Source organism: Artibeus jamaicensis, unplaced genomic scaffold (assembly GCF_021234435.1).
Source record: "Artibeus jamaicensis isolate MK-2021 breed Jamaican fruit bat unplaced genomic scaffold, CSHL_Jam_final contig_464, whole genome shotgun sequence".
NCBI classification, from domain to species: domain Eukaryota; kingdom Metazoa; phylum Chordata; class Mammalia; order Chiroptera; family Phyllostomidae; genus Artibeus; species Artibeus jamaicensis.
The window spans coordinates 14,680,808-14,697,649 of NW_026521842.1; the positions used below are offsets into that span (position 1 = coordinate 14,680,808).

Sequence of the window (16,842 nt, forward strand, 5' to 3'; positions counted from 1 at the left end):
TCACAGTCAAAAGGTCTTTCTCTAGAATTACTTATTTCATGATAAGTAAGTTTTGTGTCAAAGTTCAAGGCTTTCTTCAGTCCCATACACTTAGGGGGTTCCTCTGTGGGAGGAAGGTCTGGGGGCTTCCTGTGTGTGGTTGTATGCACGTTCTAATTTTCACTTCTTAGAGTGCTATCGAGACTGAACATCTTAGTCATTTTTGTATTTTTTTAAAGCTGCCTGCTAGTGTCATTTGTGGAGTTTTATTAGATTACTTATCTTTCTCTTAATGGTAAGACCTCTTTCCATGTATTACTTTTCTACAACAAATTTTACAAAGTTATTTCTACATTTGTGCTTTATTGTTTAACCTTATTTTGGATTATTTAAAATGAAAACAAGTATTTAATTTTGAAGCCAATTTATTACTATTTTCCCTTTTATTTGGTTTCTAGATTTCATCTGATGCTTAGGAAGGTTTTCTCTATTCCATGAAAATAAAAAATTTACTCACATTCTTCTTTTAAGGAAATCTTTATTGTTTTTCCTCTTTACAAAAGTTATGCATGCTTGTCAAAAATGAAAAAGAAATAAATTAAGTAGAATGAATATCTTTTAAGTTTTTCTATCCAAGAACAAGGTTTCTCTCTCTCTCCCCCATTAAGTTTCCTTTTGTGGCCCTCGGTGGAGATCCATGTAGGTCCTCCATTACAATTAAGTTTATTCCTAGAAAAGTCTACTTTTCTTGATTGTGTTGGGAATGGGATATATTCTAATTGGTTTCTGGTATAAAAGAAAGCATTTGTTTTTTAATGTTGCTTTTTAACTGGTCATCATTCCTGATTTAAAATGGAATAAAATGAAAAAAGTCTGTTTCCATGTGAAGACTGTCATAATATTAATTTCTCTCTCTGGGTTTCCCACCAGGGTAAATCTGGCGACACCTGATTCGGTTCGGCATTAATCTTGAGAGTTTTCTACATCCTTCTCACTAGGATTTTTCTTCACTATGGACATTCTGATGCTGATTAAGTTGGAAGCTAAACCTGAAGGCTTTGCCACACACATTACACACAAAGGGCTTCTTCCAAGTGTGGACAGTCTGATGTATAATGCAGTCAGAACTATAGCTGAAGCCTTTGCCACACTCCACACACCTGAAGGGTTTCTCTCCAGTGTGACTTCTCTGATGCCGAATTAAATGGGCGTTAACATGGAAAGCTTTTCCACACTCCTTACACTGAAAGGGTTTCTCTCCAGTATGGATCCTCTGATGTACAATATAGTCAGAACTACAGCTAAATGCTTTCTCACATTCCATACATTTGAAAGGCTTCTCCCCAGTGTGTATTCTCTGATGCCTAGTTAGTTTGGCATTGATACTGAAGGCTTTCCCACATTCCTTACATTGATAAGGTTTTTCTCCAGTATGGATTCGGTGATGATCAAGTAGGTTTCTCTTAGATGTGAAACATTTCCCACACTCATTACATTCAAAGGGTTTCTCCCCAGTATGAATCCTCTGATGCTGCATTAGTTTAGCATTGACATTAAAGGCCTTTCCACACTCATTGCACTCATAGGGCTTCTCTCCAGTGTGGATTCGCAGATGCTGCCGAAGCTGGGAGTTACACCTGAAGGCTTTTCCACATTCATTGCACTTGTAGGGCTTCTCACCTGTGTGGATTCTCTGGTGCTGGATTAATTTCCCTTTGATACTAAAGGCTTTTCCACATTCAGTACACTTGTAGGGCTTCTCACCTGTGTGGGTTCTCTGATGCTGAATTAGTTTTGCATTATTACTGAAGGCTTTCCCACACTCTTTACACTGACAGGGCTTCTCTCCGGTATGGATGCTCTGATGCTGCCTAAGCTGGGAACTGCACCTGAAGCCTTTCCCACACTCATTACATTCATAAGGTTTCTCTCCAGTGTGGATTCTCTGGTGTTGAATTAATTTTGCATTAACATTGAAAGCTTTCCCACAATCATTACACTCATAAGGTTTCTCTCCAGTATGAATTCTCTGATGTGTGATATATGCAGAACTGCAGCTGAAGCCATTTCCACACTCCTTGCAGTGATAGGGTTTCTCTCCTGTATGGATTCTCTGATGCCTGCTTAGACTCCCATTAACACTGAAGGCTTTCCCACACACCTGACACTGATAGGGCTTCTCCCCACTGTGGACTGTCTGATGTGTGATGTAATGGGAACTGTAACTGAAGCTTTTCCCACACTCCACACATTTGAATGGTTTCTCCCCACTATGAAGTCTTTGATGCCAAATTAATTTTGCCTTAATGCTAAAGGCTTTGCTACACTCCTTACACTGGTAGGGCTTCTCTCCAGTGTAGCTATCTTGATGATGATTAAATTGAGAGTTATACTTAAAGTTTTCTACTAATCCTTCACAGTCAAAAGGTCTTTCCCTAGAATTACTTATTTCATGATAAGTAAGTTTTGTGTCAAAGTTCAAGGCTTTCTTCAGTCCCATACACTTAGGGGGTTCTTCTCCAGTGGAGATGATGGTATGACACTGGTTCAAGTTTGGACTCTGACTAAACAAACACTTCTCCATGGGGTCTGTGTTGTCTTTCACTGTTCCATCAGTAACACTGCTGTTTTCTTTCTTCATACTTCCTACTAGATGGACTTCCTGCTGTTGTTTTTCTACAATATAGGCTTCTGAGAAGTCTGTTTCCTGAGAAAAGTTCCCCTGGAGTACAAATGATGTATTATATTTTTCTTTGTACAGTTCCTTTGTTATATCATTGTCAGTCTGGATATCAGTATCTACTATAAAAGAAACAGAAAACATAAAATGTCATGTAAGAACCATGTTAGAAAAAAAGAACTGTGCTAGAAAGAATAAAGGATCACAATAATCAAGGGGGGTCTTTAAAATTTAGGGCAAAGAATCTAAGGTTCATCCATGAGGTAAAATAATACGTAGCTGGCAAGAAAATGAAATAAATCCATATATGCTGACAGGAAAAGATGCCCAGAGTATACAGTTAAATGGGAAAATAAGTTGAGAAATGGTATGTAGAGTAGATTCCATTTGTGTAAAAGAAAATTAAAAGGACTGACACAGGCATATATATTTGTATGTGCCTAGAAAACTTCTGGAAGAAGACACATGAAATTGAGCAAACTGACATTGAAAGCTTGGTAGGTCCCCCCACCCCCACCCCTACCCCCACCACACACGTTATATACTTTGTGCTATTTTGAGCATGTGCCAATATTATAAATGTGAAAATAATGATTTTTAAAGATTACCTGTCTCTAAAACAATGACCACCAACATGACAGTTGAAAGAGACAGCAGTGGAACAAAAGTCTAGGTCTTATCCAGCAAATGAGCATACTTTCCGTCACACCATACTTTACTACACTCTGCAGTTTCTCCTCAGGCCCCCCTATGTCATTGAGTCCTTTGTTAATAAAAATGGAAATAACTTAAGAAGGAAAAGGCACAGGATCCAACATGTGGCAATACTTGGGATGGCAAGTGTTGGCAATGCCAAGAAGCAAAAAGGAAAGAAGTTTAAGTTCTTTCCTTAGAACTTAAAACTCTAGGCTTCCCCAAATTCCTCCTCCAACTTCTTTTTTCTCTGCTTCAGAAAGGCTCTGTTTAGGTCCACTATTGATCCCTTTAATCCCATTCTTTCCCATCCCCTCCAGAATACTGCTGCATTCTCCTTGCCTTTCTTTTTACTTCTTTACTCAATCCCAAAATTGGTCATTGCATAAAATTCTTTCCATAAATTCTTTCATCTTCCTATAATCCCTATAGTCCCAACAGAGCTACATTTGATTTTGCATTTGTTCCCAAATTTCTCAAAAGTGGGCCCAAAATACTCTGTATTCTTTATCTCTCATCTCTCCTCAACCACATGTAATATGCCCCCTGCCTCAGTATGTTACTAAAATTGCCCTCAGTAAACCCAAATGACCTGAATCTCCCTAACAAATTTTTTCAAAATACTATTGATTTCTCCCCATTATAAAAGTAATATTCATCTGTAGCATCATAAACTTACCAAAAAAATTCAAATGACCTGAAATACAACCCTAACAATAACTACTGCTGATCTTCTGAGGTATCTCTTCCCCAATCATTTCCCTTCCAATCATTTTTCTCAATACATTTTTTCAAAAATGAAGTTTTTCTTCACATTAATAATGGTAACTTTCCAATGTCTTTAGATAGTCTGTAAAATATTTTTTAATTGCTAAATAGCACTCCCTCTTGCACAGGTACCTTATTTTTTCTCAGTTTCATTGAGAAATAATTGACATAATCACTGTATAAGTTTAAGGCACGCTGCATGGTGGTTTGATTTATATATATAGTGAAATGATTACCACAATGAGTTTAGCTAACCTCCATCTTCTCGTACAGATAAAATAAAACAATAAAGGAACCCTGGCTGGTGTGGCTCAATGGAATGAGTACAAGCTGAAGGGTCACCAGTTTGATTCCCTGGTCAGGGCGCATGCCTGGGTTGCTGCCCAGGTCCCCAGCTGGGTGCATTCAAGAGGCAACTGATCAATGTATCTCTTGTACATTCTGTTCCTCTCCCTCTCTTTCTCCCTCCCTTCCCCCCTCTCTAAAATTAAATAAAATCTTTTTTTAAAAAAAGGGAAAAAACATTTTCCTTGTGATGAGAACTACCATCACAAGGATTTACTTTCCCAGGATTTTCTCTCTTAACAACTTTATTATATATCATATAGCAATGGTAGGCAGTCATCATGTTGTACATTGCATCCCTAATACTTATAACTAGAAGTTTGTATCTTTTGAGAGGTACCCTAATTTAGCCATTCTCTCTATGTGAAAATTCAGGTTATTCCCATTACTTCATTACATAAAATTATAATGAAATTTCATGCACATGCATCTTTGTCTATATCTTGATTAGTTTATTAGGATATAGCCCTAAAAGGGACTATCCAGTTTATCAAGTACAAATGTTTAAGGGGCTCTTGGTATGTATTGCTAAAGTACTCTCTAAAAAAACTACCAACTCACATTCTCCTCCAGAAGTCTACTCCTGTTTTGCTGTACTCTCACCATCACTTACTATAATTTAGTTGTTTTCACTATAAAGATGAAACATCTCATTTTAATTTGTATTTCACTGATTTCTACTGAGGGTGAACATTTTTTACATTGATTAAAATATGTGCTTCTTATGTGGATGAACCACTTACATTCTCTGCCAATTTTCTACAACAGTGACCTATTCACCAAATCCTGTTGTGTGGCACGCGTTACTGATTACTGGTTGATCATATATCTGCTCTCCCTTTCTTCCTCGCTAGCACCTCTTCCATTTTTTAATGATGTAGCAATAAAAATTACAGCTAAAAACTGTATTTTCCACCCTCTTTTGCAGTGTAGATGGCCATTTCCTCATTCCAACAAATAAGATTTAAACAGAAATCACTAGATGGGGCTTCTGAAAAAGTGTTTGTTTTTTTTAAAGAAAGTCAACTCTGCTGACATGGGCCCTGCACCCCACACCTTCCCATTCTTCCTGCTCAAAACCCATTGAGTTGTCACCCCAATAAAGCTACACACACTAACTAGACCAATGTTTCTATCTTCAGCTAAGATCATGATGGGCTATTCAAAAACTTCAGGACTATCTGCTGCCTACAGAATGAAATCCAGACTCTTTTGATTAAGGATCTCCACAATATCATCTTTTTTTTTCCCTCTGTATGCCAACCATTTCAAATTCTCCATGTCCAAAACATGTCTTTGTTGGTCAGGGACCATCTAGCTGAATGACAGGAACAAAAATCCCTCAAACCATCTTTTTAATTTTTTTAATATTTATTTATTTTTAGAGAGGGAGAGAAACATCAGCGTGTGGTTCCTTCTCATGCACCCTGTTCTGGGGACCTGACCTGCAACCCAGGCATATGCCCTAACTGGGAATCAAACCTGCGATCCTCTGGTTCACAGGCTGGCACTCAGTCCACTGAGCCACACCAGCCAGGGATGAAACCATCTTTTAAAAGAGGAGGATTTGCTGAAGGGTGTAAGAGAATCTTATAAACCCCAAAAGCAGGAAGTAAAGGCCACGTGGGAAACAGGAAGTCATCTGGTAGCTACTCTGCTTGAGCCAACGAGAACCTCACTACGTCAAGTGTGGTGTGGGAACCGGAAGCATTAGCATCACCTGGAAACTTATCAGAAATGCAGACTCTTAGCCGTACACCAAATCACTGAATAACAATCTGCATATTTGTAAGACTCCCAGGTAATTCATTTGCACATGGTTTGAGAAGCACTGAATTGAGGGCACCCCCTCCCTTCTGCCTTATTCCCTACAGCTTACTATGGAAAGCTGTCTCCTCCAAAACACCAAAAATAATAAAAACTAATATATCATCAAGCACACACTATAAACCACGCACATGACACACATCTCATTTACCCTCAACCTGTTAAAGACTAGCACTAATAACCTAGTTTTATTATTATTCCACATTCACAGATGAGAACCCTGATTCTCAGACAACTAAGTACCTGACCTGCTCACAGTTAAAAAGTAGCACAGTTGGAAATGAACCTCAGAAAGTCTGCTCCAAAAACCGTACTTTTAACCAGCAGGTTATTATGCCATTTTGTGTAAAAAGACTGTTGATTCTGTATCCTCTGCATTAAACAGACAATGACTAGAGAAAATTAAGAATGCCCACCCAAATTATTTAATCCATTCATTTTTTTCTGAGCAAGGTAGAATTCCAAAATTAGGATTCCAAAGAGTCAGAATGAGGCATATGAAAAATTAGCTGTTTTTAGAATTAGAAAGAAAGAGCAAATTGTGAAAACAGTCAAGAAAGGTCTCAATTGAACCTATCTATAAATCATCAAGATTTATCTAAATTTTACTCTTTACAGCTGGCCAATAAATGTGGCACACTGATATGTTGCTAATATGTTAACTCATGCTTACATGCTAACTCTTTCTTCCTAAAGAGTTAAACTTTCCAGCATAATGGGCAACACGTGCCTCCCTTACCTGTCCAGAGGCCTGGAGGGTCTGAGCCTACTCCAGTGGCCAGCAGAGATGGGGTCCCCACCTCACCTCCTCCTTCTAGTTGTGAGATCACAGCAGGTTTGAGAAGTGGAAATCCTGTTTTGGGGGCAAGGAAATAGGAGGAAAGAAAGGTGAATTATCTCCCATGGATGAGCTCCTCGGCCTCTTCTCAGACTGTCTCTGCAATGGAGAGGGAAGGTAAGAGCCCCAGGGTGTTCATGCCTAAGGCCTGCTGGTGGTGGAAGGGAGGGGTTCTTATAAGGTGTACTGGGGGAGGAGGTGGTCTTGAGGAACGGCCCAGACTATGGGCCCAAGAGACTTCATGCAGAATAAATGGAGAATCTGTGCAAAGGAATGCCATTTTTTGAGCTTGGCCTGAGATAGTCAGAGTACACTGACATCCTTGGGAAGATCTAAGATGCAGGCAGGGTGAGGGGGAACCTAAACATAACACTGTGAAACAGGAAGTTACTTTTTCCACACTGAGTCCAACACATAAAAAAATGCATACTAGTCCCAGCAAAGTCCTACATTGACTGCAAAAAGGGCTTGGGGTTTGCTCTTCCCAGCAAACCCTGGGTCTAGGGGATTAGCAACTCAGGCTCTGGGGTTCCCACTCAGTAAAGGATTACTGGAAACCCAGTAATCCTTTCCCTATAACACGTAAGGGAAAAAGAAATCAGGAAACCCCAAGAGCCAGAATCTGGGTCCAGGGGAAGAAGCCTTACCCAGGGAGGCCACATTCCCATAGTTCTCCAGCATCACATCCCTGTACAGGGCCCTCTGTGCAGGGGACAGGCCATCCCACTCCGCTGGGGTGAAGTACACAGCCACATCCTCAAAGGTCACCAACTTCTGAAACAACAGGTTCCTGCTGCCCTAGGGCCAATTCCATGGCTCAGGCCCTAAGTGAGGGGCAGAGGGCAGTATAAGGGATTGGGGAGGGAGCTTGTGAAGAGCATGAAATTAATAACAAGGTGAAAAATTTGAGAAAAACACCGGAAAGTACACTAGGGAATATCTGACTTCTCTCACGGCAAAAAAACCTCATGTCATTTTTATACTTATAAAAAATACAGTAGCATAACCATTCCCTCACTGGTGAATACAGCTCAGGGCTGAACTGAGCATTCCTACTTCATCTGAGATCTTGGCTTTTTCATTCTAATGTCAGCCCTCACCCGCAAACCTGAGCCACCCCCAAGGAACAGCCATGGCTTCCAACTCATCCGGCCCCTTCTGCAGCCTGATTCCTGTCACCAACTTTCTCATCATCAGCCTCTGCTTCAGAACCTCCAGTGAAGGAAGCTCAGTGCTGCCTGGATCGGCTTGGAGACCAAGGGTCAAGGGGAGGAGGCAGCAGCCCATTCTGCTTCCAGACAGGTCTTGGTAAAGACCTAATATTTTCTGTTATCCTCTCCCATTCAAGCCCCATCCTTTCCAACTTCACCAAGAATTCCGTTTCTCCTCTGGCTGCTCTCTGCCCCACTCAGCCTTCTCTAACGACCTTGGGGACACACTGGCAGGGACTTGCCCTCAACTCCTCTCGGCCAGGATCTGTTTTGCTCAACTCTACCAATCTCTACCCAGCAACAAATCTAGTCCAACTTCTGGGTTTTCCTATAAGTCTTTCACTGTGTGACCAGGGACAGGTCAAACAACTTCTCTGAACAAAATCAGATGCCTTCGCTGTCCACTGCCACCACCCTCTACCCCAGTAAATGAATTCACAACGTACCTGGTGCCATCCATCACTATCTGCAGGAGTCCTCAGCTAGAACCCTGGGGAGTCATTCTGATCTCCTCCCTCTCCCCCACCCCTATCTCCTAACTCTGACTCCAGGTCCTAGAGACTTGTATCTGCAGGATTACTCAAATAACATACCCAGTCTTTAACAAGTGCTTCCCTTGAGGAAGCCCACATTGCCTGGAACAGTGGAATCCTTTCTGAAGTTATCACCCTGGGTTTGAATATCCCTGCAAGTCATTCCCTACACAGCTATCACATATCTGACAAAATTAACATCACTGGTTCCATATGTATCATAAGGCTGGGCCGTTAACAATCACACAGTGGGCCCTAGCTAGGTAGCACAGTTGGTTAGTGTGTCATCCAGATATGCCAAGGTTGTGGGTTCAATCCCTGGACAGGGCACCTAGAACACTCAACCAATGAATGCATAAAGAAGTGGAACAACAAATCGATGTTTCTCTCTCTCTCAAATCAAAAAAATTTAAGATTCACACAACTGCGGTGTGACCTTAGGCAAGTCACTCTATCTCCCTCTGCCTCTGTGTCTTTGTGGTGTAATGAGCCCGACGTAGCACCTATGTCAGAGGGCAGGAGTCAAGATTGAGTGATCCACGCAAAGCACTTAGTATGGAGCCTGCGGCATAGGAAGCCTCAGCTAATGTTACTGGAGTCACTGTGACTATGATTATGCCCAACCTGCCATCCATGGAGTTCCATGGATGAGCTTTAGGAAGTCCATAAAGTCCCTGAAATTGTATGAAAAATTTGGTTCACATGAATATTTTTCTGGGGTAGAGGGTCCAGAGCCCTTATCGAAGACCTAAAGTATGAGTCAGTGCACACCTAGCCCTCTCAGGACACAATGGGACCTCATGTGCCACTGGACTTCCAGTTTTTAGCTCACTTGACCCTAATCCCTTCATCTTCCCCTGAATTAGAAGCACAGCTATCCTTCACAGTGACCTGGCTCCTCTTCACCTACACCCCAGTCCCTGGGAATCCCAGTCCTCTGCTGTTTCCTCCATTCACAGCCATACATGGAGCATCCTACGTGGTCAGTATCTACATCTCCTATTCCCTAGAGCCCTCTGCTGGGGGAGCCCTTCTACCAGAGGAAAAGGAACCTCACTGCATCCAAGACTACACCCCTGCTTTTGTGCACACTCTCCTGCTCTTTCCATCCCTTCGATTGCCACTCCACAAGTTCCAGTCTGGCAGACATAAGCATGGAGGCCCTCTCCAGCTTCCCTTCTCAGTTTCTTCTATTTAAAACTGCCCAGAGGAAGACCTGAAGAACCCACAGCTCACCTGGGGCCAGGCTGTCAGGAGCACGGCTGCCATTGCTTGGTCTCCCTCTCAGAGAAGGGCTGGAGCTAAGAGAAACACAGAGAGAGGCAGGCCTGAGGCAAGCCACCCCAATCAGGAACGGAAGACCTAAGACGCAGGCAGCCTGTGTCCAGATAGGAGTGTGAACAGCAGGGGTCACAGGATGAAGAAGGTGATCTGTTCACTTGCTCAGTACCCAGGACTCTTCCCAGCCATGACCCTGATGCTCACTACCAGGAACCCTAAGATTTTACAGTTCTGACATGTATCATACACACAAAAGTATACCATAAAAATGTATGCAGACTCTGGCTGGTGTAGCTCAGTGGATTGAGCACGGGCCTGTGAACCGGAGGATCGCGGTTCAATTCCCAGTCAGGGCACATGCCTGGGTTGCAAGCCAGTTCCCTGCAGGCCAGTTCCAAGCAGGGGACGCACTAGAGGCAACCACACATTGAAGTTTCTCTCCCTCTCTCCTCCTCTTAAAAGATAAATAAATAAATAATTTTTTTAAAAAAATGTATGCAGAGCCCAAAGAATACTAAAACAAATACTCGTGTGTCAGTGATTCAAGAAACAGAACGTTACCAAGATCTTTATTTCTCTTTCTCTACACAACCATCATCCTCGATTACATGGCAAGAGAAGACAGGCTGGAGGGACTGCAGCCCCAGCAGAGGCCTCAGTCAGGTCCAGGGAGGCGGCATCTGCAAAGGAACAGCTGCTCCCCCACATCCTGCCTGTTTCCTTATACAGCGCAGTGTCCTCAAGAGTCCTAATGTCTCTGTGGAGGCCTTGCAAGGTCAGCCTTCCTCGTGGCCCAGACTTACCTTGAGGAAGCTGGGCCAGAAGTGAAGTGCCAGGCTGCATCTTCGTACTTTCCAGCCTTCTGAGAGTGAAGAAGCCAAGACCTCAGCTTCCTGAGAGAGAGGCTCACTATGGGATCTAGGCCCCATGACCCTGAGCCTCTTGTTCGTGATGTTCCTAACACATGGGCTAGTTAAGTTTCTGATTTTCAAGATTTTCATTGATTCTAAAATCAGTCTTGAAATTTATACTCTCCTAAAATCTCATCTATATCTTCCAGGATTTCAACTTGAGTGCAGTTGCAGAAAACACTGGTTTATGATTCTTTTTGTTTCCTTCATATTTAGAGCTACTTTGCTTTTCCCACTTCTTCTTTTGAATATATGTGCTTTCAGACGTTTTCCTTGGTCAGTGTTATGGATTGAATGTATGCCCCCTCCCCAAATTAATACGCTAAAACTCTAACCCCCACTGTGACTATATTTAGAGATAAGACTGTCAAGGAGGTAATAGGGTTAAATAAGGTCATAAGGGTAGGGCCCTAATCTGATAGGTCATTGCCACATGAGCACACAGTGAGAAGGCAGCCATCTGAAACCTAAGGAGAGCTGTCTCAGCCAGCACCTTCATCTGGGACTCCGCCCTCCGGAGCTATAAGGTGCGTTTCTGTTGTCAAAGCCGCATAGTCGATAGCAGTTTGTTGCGGCATCCCAGACAGACTAATAGAGTGAGGCTGAGCAGTGGTTTATCTATTTTAATGTCATTTCATCTTCAGTGAACCAGCTTTTTTATTTATTTAGAACGCTGCTCTTTTTTGTAGTTGTTTTTAATTCACTACGTTCTACTTTCTCAGTCTGTTTCTTTAGCTCTGTAAGAGATAGCTTATGCACCACTCCATTCCTTTCGTCTCACTTAGTCCAGTTCCAAAAGCTCAGATCAGCTTTGTGCAGGTGCAAGCTACCAATGCCTCTGTAAAAATCTACACCACAGATGCCTGACTCCTGCCCTGGGGCTTTTCTGGTGTCCTGTATAAAACACTGCAGAAACCTGTAGACACTTGCTGATACCTGAAGTTCAGGAGAGTTCATGTCTACGGAGCCACCCTCGAATAGGGGACAGTGACCAACGGATAAATGTTTTCCCCATTAGCCTCCCACATGAGATTCCAAATCTGCAAGACAAAGCACTAGTCAGATGCAGAAGGACCAAACTGACAAAGCGCCCCTGTACGGCTCTCCTTCCTTCTCTGTCACTCCCCTTGTCTTCCACTCTGCCCAGGACTACACTTCCAAATAAATTACCTGCACACAAATCTTTGTCGTGTTCTGCTTTTAGGGGAAACTAGACTACAAAAGCCTCTTTTCTAACTTCTTGAGGTTGCATGATTTATTCATTTATTCTCATACTTTTCTACTTGGCAGCTAAAACCATAAGGCCATATATTTTCCTCTAAATACACTAAAATTAGCCACATTCCAGAGGTTTTACGTCATGTTTTAATTACTATCTTATAGCTAGTTAGCAACTGTGTTTTTCTCTGACCAAAGAATTGTTTATGATAGTATGCTGTAAATTTCTTCTCTATTTGTAATTTCTGGCTTTACTGCATGCTGTTTAAATAGCCTAATATATTTACTCCTGCTTTAAAGATGTTTGAGGCTTTTTGTTTTTTTAATAGCTGAAGTGGCCACCTAAAAAGTCTATAGATGCTTAAAAAGAAAACTTATTCTATGTTGAAAGATCGTATAATTCTATATGAATTTAATGAACCAACTCTACAGATTTTATTACACAGATTTTTCTCTGTATCCTATGATTACTTTTACTTAAACTGAGATAGCCAGTAAAGAATGAACTTTTGCAAAACACTAAGCCCATATGTATCATGGGCAAATCTTTTCAAATCTTGAAAAAAATGAGTAATTCTAACACTATGTAAACTGTAGCAGAGAAGAGCCAAAAAAGTTTTCCAGTCTTTTGATCATGCCAATGTTACATAGGACAAGGGTATCAAAGGTCTGGGCAGTTCTTACTAAATGCTATTCTTGTTAAATGTTAAAATGCAGCACAGCATTTTGCAGATGCAGCTGTAGCCACTTGAGTTTGTCCACCCAGGATGCACTTGACCACCCAATCCAAGAGTTTAGTCAACTGTAGGAAGGGAGAAAGGAAGGGGGGGAGAGAGGGAGGAAGAAAGGAAGGAACAAATCAACATACAGTTAACAAAATCCGGACAAATTTCGCCAACTGCAAAAGAAGAAATCAACATGTAATTGACCAAATAGTGTACATAAGCAATGGCTAGGCCTCTCTTCCAGGGAAAGAGCACTGGATGTGAATCTACCTAAGTAGTTTAGTTAGATAAAACTACCTAACAACGACATCTTGTTCTTGAGTAGAACACCCTAACTGGCAAACCTCTTGAGTTTGGTAACACCAGCACAATACAGATATGAAACCACAGAGAAGTCTTATTTACGAGTACTAAGGCAAAAAATCCTAAATAGTAAGAAACAGACTCTTGTAGTCCATTAAAGTGATGAACCATGCATAAGAGGGATCATCTCATGGACACAAGCAACCTTTTGTGTAATGACAACAAAAAAGAAGTACAAGAAAATGTGCCTCTGGTCAATACTAGGATACAAATTAGTACACTTTCTCACATTAATAAATCAAAGCAAGATAAACATACTCTTCATCTAACAGATGCCAAAAGGCATTTGATAAAATTCAACATTCAACCCTGCCCAGTGTGGCTCAGTGGATTGAGTAAACCAAAGGGATGCTGGTTCAATTCCTAGTCAGGATACATGCCTGGGTTGTGGGCCAGGTCCCCAGTAGGGAGTGCACAAGAAGCGACCACACATTGATGTTTCTCTCCCTCTCTTTCTCCCTCCCTTCCCTTCTCTAAAAGTAAATCAATAAAATCTTTAAAAATTTTTCAACATTCATGCCTACATTTAAAAACTTATACCCTAGAGAAACTCTGTATGTACAAGATACATATAGAATTATTCATCATCAGCAGTATTTTAATCGCCAAAAACTGGAAGCAACTCACATACTCACATGTCCATTGAGAATACATAAATAAGTTGTCATATAGTTTTTAACAATGGAATATTATCAAGCAGCAAAAATGAATGACTCAGTGACACAGAACAACACGGATGACTTTAGGAACACAATATTGAGTTACATGAGTCCACATGACTACAGGTACTATGCCATTTTCATAAAGCTCAAAAGCAAACTAAACACATTATTTACATATACATGTATATGTGATGATTATCTTTAAAAACAGGTAAGGCTCTATTAGCACAAAATTCAAAACAGCTGTTACCCCTGGGAGTGGTAAGCTGGGAGCTGGGCTGGGGAGGAGCAGCAGTACTGGTCATGTTCTCCTTCTTAATGGGGTGGTATGTTCCCAGTGCTCATTCTACTATGTAGTCTTAGCTGACATACTACATGCAGTCTTGTGTATATGTGAGTGGCATTTAAAAAAAATACAGTCATCTCTATGATATAATTTCCAGAGTATATTGTTAAATTTAAAAAAAGTAAAGTGCAAAAGGTAGTGTGCTATCTTTTGTTGTGTAATGACAAGAAAAAAGAAGTATAAGAAAATGTGCTCTGGTCATTTATACAAAAAGAAATGCAAGGATAAACCAAAACCTAAGGAAAATGGTTGCACCAAGTGTGGGTGGGACGTGGGAGAAAGGAGCCCTGGAATGGGGACAGGATGGAAGGAAACTGGGTGGAAGAGAGGAAGAGGGGTGACACCTCTCTGAATGTGTCTGACTTTCATAACCATAGTAATGTTTCACATATCCAAACAAATACACACACACACACATATATACAATTAACCAACCAGGAATGAGATGGGGGTAACAACCCAAACAAGGAACCCAAACAAGGAACCAAACAGGAAGTGAGCCTAACTGCCCCAGGATTGAGTAACATAACCACACTGAAGTGGTTCCTTCACCACTTTCTTTAGGAAAGAAAAGAACTAAGTAACTTTGAAAAACAGTATTTTAACTAAATACTGTAAGGCTATAAAGACCTGTGCTCAAATGCTGCCCTCTAGTTAGTGATTGTGGGAAAAAAATGTAATAAACATTGCTAAGAGAGTCACTTAACATAGAGCCCAGAGGCCCTTACGGAAGTAGAGCCTATGCACATTTTGTCCTGTTTTCAGAGCCGCTCTTACTTGGCTAACCCAGTGGCTAAACCAAAAACCAAAACCAAGACCTATTGCTACACTCAGCTCAAGGCAGAGCCATAAACATGCTGGAATCATATACATCTTAGGACTGCTATGTGGACATATACGGACTTTCACTTCCTTCCTTAGTAGTTTTCACCTCCCTCACTTCCATACTGGAATTAACCAAACCCTGTTAACCTAGCCAGTAACCCTTCAATTGCATGAAAGAACTACATTTTGTGGTTTTCGTCTTTATAAACCCTGCCTTTCTTCGTTCTCTCCAGAACTTAGTTTGGGTTGTTACCTGAATCCGCATCTCCTGGATTCGAGTCCTTTAAGACCCCAAATAAACTTTTGTTTTATAGCCTCGGGTCTTTATTGGTCGACACTAGTAAATTTGCCAGACATGAGGATATGAATTAGCAATTCTGGGATGACTGTATGTGTATTCTAGGGCTGAGCAGTCAGTAATTACATGGTGCAAGCATTCCCAGGTCATTGTCATCCCACAGTTCGAGAGTAGGGCCCAGTTACCTTGTGGAACTGACACCACTCCAGAAGACAACAGCTTCCACAAGCCCGTATCTTCTGCTCTCGAGTGGACGGGAGATGCCCTGCCTTTTCAGCTCTTCCACTGGGCCTTGAGTCATGCCCTGTGTCGGGAACCAGAGGGCATACAATCCCAACCTGGTAAAAGCCCCTGCACGACCTCCACAGGTCAAAAGATTAGTGATTATCACCGCAGGCCACTTTCCTCCTACAAATATTCCACCCTCTGGCTGCTACGGCACATCTTCCCCAAAGCCACAGTATCTTTCCCGAGCTACGTATTCAGGGCTTCGCTACCCACGACACAGAACGTTTTCAGCCGCCGAGTTCAAGGCGGCAGTTCAGGAGGGGCCGCCGCCCTGCTCCCTCCTACAGGGGCGGGAGACGCAGTTCCAAACCTGGCGGAAGGGCATTGACTACCCAGAGCCTCCGGGGCGGATTACCGCCCCACTGCCCGACGCCGCACACTCACCACCCCCGCGAGCGGCTCCGCGGCGCAGCCGGAAGCGCTTCTCCGGCGGCGTCCGAGCCTGTCTAGGAGCAGCGTCGTGCCCTCTCGTTGGTGCTCCGGCCCCGCCCCCTGCGCGCAAACCGCTGTGCCCAGAATCCTTTGGTCTCTAGCTTCTTGTGGTGGATCTCGTTCAGATTGCCTTAGTTCTGGAGGGTGGGCTAGGGGAGGCAAGATTCAGAAACTAGAGCTGGATTCAACCCGCGCTGCATTCAACACGGGATGGTGCGGGGAATCTGTATCTTAGTAAAGCTGCGGGTGCAACCAGATTTGAGTCCAAGGACTGGATCAGTGGTTTACATGGTATCAAACCTAAAGCCACCCTTTTTGTAACATATTTCCTAGTGACCACTTTATTATCCTGTCTTGAGAATAATAAATAATACTTAGAATGCCTTAACTGTAATAAAAGAGACGGGAAATAATTTGTAATTTATAGCACATATGTCTGGTGTATCTCTCTGTACCATGCCCCTCCTTTCTTGGAAAATGGATAAAAGCTTTACTCTCTACCCTTTCTTCTCTTTGTGAATTCTTTTACAGCCCACTTCACTGACCACCCTAACATTTTGGTGGCCAGTAGGGGGACATTCTCTATTTCTTCCTCTCCTCTGCCCCGAGACTTGCAAAT

At 42.2% G+C, this 16,842-nt stretch overlaps 1 protein-coding gene across 6 annotated transcripts; it reads right to left on the reverse strand.

Moving 5' to 3' along the window:
* Positions 1 to 530: 530 nt before the first annotated feature.
* On the reverse strand, positions 531 to 16,218 carry ZNF23 (zinc finger protein 23). 6 transcript variants are annotated; one of them, XM_037164296.2, is made up of 6 exons: positions 16,176 to 16,218; positions 15,689 to 15,807; positions 10,111 to 10,175; positions 7,778 to 7,904; positions 7,032 to 7,145; positions 531 to 2,781 (listed from the first exon to the last, which is right to left on the reverse strand). In XM_037164296.2, the coding sequence occupies exons 3-6, from the start codon at positions 10,141 to 10,143 to the stop codon at positions 974 to 976; spliced, it is 2,082 nt and encodes a 693-aa protein (XP_037020191.2). In that variant the 5' UTR covers positions 10,144 to 10,175; positions 15,689 to 15,807; positions 16,176 to 16,218; the 3' UTR covers positions 531 to 973. The 6 variants fall into 6 exon arrangements, with proteins under 6 accessions (XP_037020191.2, XP_037020205.2, XP_037020213.2 ...); XM_037164310.2 differs by lacking the exon at positions 15,689 to 15,807 and having other exon boundaries at positions 16,176 to 16,192; XM_037164318.2 differs by lacking the exon at positions 16,176 to 16,218 and having other exon boundaries at positions 531 to 2,778; positions 15,689 to 16,168.
* Between the last annotated feature and the right edge of the window lie 624 nt (positions 16,219 to 16,842).